Source organism: Capsicum annuum, unplaced genomic scaffold (genome assembly GCF_002878395.1).
Source record: "Capsicum annuum cultivar UCD-10X-F1 unplaced genomic scaffold, UCD10Xv1.1 ctg8330, whole genome shotgun sequence".
Classification (NCBI taxonomy): domain Eukaryota; kingdom Viridiplantae; phylum Streptophyta; class Magnoliopsida; order Solanales; family Solanaceae; genus Capsicum; species Capsicum annuum.
In genome coordinates this window covers 1-2,785 of record NW_025894161.1, presented here as the reverse complement: position 1 = coordinate 2,785, position 2,785 = coordinate 1, and the positions used below count along the sequence as shown (strand labels likewise).

The 2,785-nt window shown below is 32.2% G+C and overlaps 1 protein-coding gene across 5 annotated transcripts; it reads right to left on the bottom strand.

Annotated features, from left to right (window-relative positions):
- Nucleotides 1-2,074, bottom strand: LOC124895622. 5 transcript variants are annotated; one of them, XR_007051819.1, is made up of 4 exons: nt 1,424-2,074; nt 1,163-1,326; nt 374-603; nt 1-61 (listed from the first exon to the last, which is right to left on the bottom strand). XR_007051819.1 is itself a non-coding variant. In XM_047406063.1 (4 exons), exons 1-4 carry the CDS (start codon nt 1,429-1,431, stop codon nt 9-11), a joined length of 372 nt encoding a protein of 123 aa, XP_047262019.1. In that variant the 5' UTR covers nt 1,432-2,073; the 3' UTR covers nt 1-8. The 5 variants fall into 5 exon arrangements, 1 of the variants encoding a protein (XP_047262019.1); XR_007051822.1 differs by having other exon boundaries at nt 374-516; nt 1,424-2,073; XR_007051821.1 differs by having other exon boundaries at nt 374-513; nt 1,424-2,072.
- Nucleotides 2,075-2,785: the final 711 nt, after the last annotated feature.

Sequence of the window (2,785 nt, the reverse complement as noted above, 5' to 3'; positions counted from 1 at the left end):
ACACATGCTTACAAAATCTTTGAATTCCAGTCTGCAAATTGGTTGCATTGATGACATAAACCTGCAATAAGACAGCGAGAAAAACTTAAAATACATCCTCACCAATACAAAGTATCTATGCCGTGGTATAGGTAAATTTCTTGCCTCAGATGAAGTTCTTGAATTAGAATTCACAGTAATAAACTTTCCATCTTTTGAACTCGCTATATCCACACAGAAACTGGGATCATTTTCTACAAATAATGGGATATTATGAACTAAAAATTGATCCTAGTTTTACGTAATGTACCCTGGCCACATAATGTTGGAAGTAATAACACATCCGAATATCTAATTTAAAATTGTAATAAACTAATCATACTGTAGGAATTACCTGTAAGGCTATTGGTTCTGGTCAGATAATGTATAGAAGAAAGTACAAGAATCTTTAGCCCATTCCACACTAAAAACCCCTTCAACTCTAAGGGCTGGCAAAACACAGTCATTTCGGAGGTCCTTAATCTGAAGCACAACCTGCTTACTACCAGTAACATCAATTGTGTAAACAAGATAATTATGGTTTGGAGACACTCGACAATAGACATGTACCCGTATGCACATATCCTACAAAAACAATAACAAATTAAAATATAATGGAAACACTTTCTTTAAAACTAACAACACCTAAACCAATGACCTATGATCTGCATTCATGTCAGGAACCTATCAGAATATTCTACCTCTTTTCTCTTAAATTTTAACAATTCATTATCCTGTATTCCTGTTAACCTCCATTTGATGATACGGATATTTTTTCAGACCAGATTTCGTCTTGACACAAATGCCCGTCAAATAATTTACATTCTTCTTGAATCATGCTCAAGAAATAGGAAACATCTCAGTTCCTACTGTAACAACATACAATAATAATAGTAAGTGAAGAGTTTGAGCCATCTAAGACTAACTCTTACTCAAAGTGTTTAATTAGGACCTTTAATGTCTGGGAATCATAAAACATCTTCCAATTTCACAAAAGAAAAAGAAAAGCAAAAATGCTTGATGAAAATAAAATGACACGAATTCACAAAAACACAGAAGGATGGGAAATTGATTATAAGTGCTTGAAAAAGAAATAAGAAGAGCAAAAGGACATTGTTAATGGAATAATATGAAAATGGCATACCATGTCTTTCCGCAATTCCATTCCAGTCAAGTAGAACTTGTTCCTCCTTAGAAACGCTAATCATATAACTCGATACAGTCTTCATCCAACCTTTGCTTTCAGCATCCAATTTCTTACATAATATTGGAAACTCCTTCCCTTCTGGAATGTACTGATAGTATAGCCTATTAACAATTGAAAACACACCAATAGTCAACCAACAAAGAAAGAATTTTATAGCAAGTAGATTCTCGAAACGAAATTTAGAACCAATATACATACCAATGCATAGACTAAACCAAATGCAGCTTGTAGCATTAAGATCATATGACAAAATCCCCTTATTAATTCTTCAAAATATACGGTACTTCTACTATGGAAACTCACATTGATAAAACTCCAACAGTTATAGAAAACCCCTGAAAATGTTCCGTCTAAATCAACTACAAATTACTTCAAACACTTCTAATTAAATACGTCTTCCTAACAAACTCTCTTTTGGGTACTGATTGACCATTGTTAGCTAATAAATGCTTGTACACAACCCAAAACCCCCTTTTCTTGCTCTCGTTTTAAGGGTAATGAGTGGGAGCAATTGGCTTTAATGGCTTAACAATGACAATTTTGTAACGAGCTCTGCTATAACTAGTTTATTCTTTGGTGAACTCCACTTCGCCGCCGATGTTGAATGGGGGTTTGTAAGTTGGTGAATCTGATGCAAATGCATCCCCCCTTCCTAATTGTACTTTCTCGATTATCATTCTGGTAATTCCCCGATGTTGTACTTTTTCTGGTAAATTTGATAGTGTGAGTGATTGCAGCTTTGGGGTGAAGGGTTTATGAAGTAATAGGGAATGGGAATAATAAGAAGAAAGGGAAGACAAAAACAGCTTGGGTGTGTTCTGATTGCACTTATGAGGTAAAAGGATTGTTATTATACGTAAAATGTTTATTTTTGGTGGAATAAATAAATAAAGCATTGTAACAAATTTTTTCCTAATAAAGTGTTGCCATAGTAACTATATGGCAATTGTACATGCAACCGTTGCGATAAAACACCCTATTGCAACGGTTATCAAACAACAGCAATGGTTATAACACTAAATATTTCTATTAGAATTTTGCAACTGTTGGAAACGTTGCAATAGACCCTCTATAGTAACACTTACCATTAGTAGAGGGTGCGGATATATGCGGATAACTAACTCGTGAAATAGATCTATTATATGTATAATAAATCTATTTTTCTTTGTGCGTGGATATTTCTTAAATTTTGTTTCAATATCTTTTAATGATTTATTCTTTTCATACGATGTATTCATTAATTTATGTAGTTTATTATTTTATCCTATAGTAATTGCAGAATTACAGATTTCTGTATAATAATTTATCCTAATTGTACTGTAATGTATATCTAATTCTAGATTTTCAATATTATTTATTATCTTGTGTTATTCTTCTCGTAGCGAGTTTTTTAAATTATATAAACTATCACATGTACTTTTTTCTAAATTTTCTAAGGTTTCTTCTATCCATATTAATTTTTCTTTTAGATTCTCCATTATTTTTCTAATTCGGTTTCTATAATTAATTTCTTTATTTAGATTATCTTGATTTTCTCTAGTTTTTCTAATATATTCTAAC

Coding starts and splice junctions, on each gene's coding strand:
- LOC124895622 (XM_047406063.1), bottom strand. Junction 521..1,162: donor TGGAATTGCGGAAAGACATG/GTATGCCATTTT, acceptor TGTTACTGGTAG/TAAGCAGGTTGTGCTTCAGA. Junction 62..373: donor CAGAACCAATAGCCTTACAG/GTAATTCCTACA, acceptor GTCTTATTGCAG/GTTTATGTCATCAATGCAAC.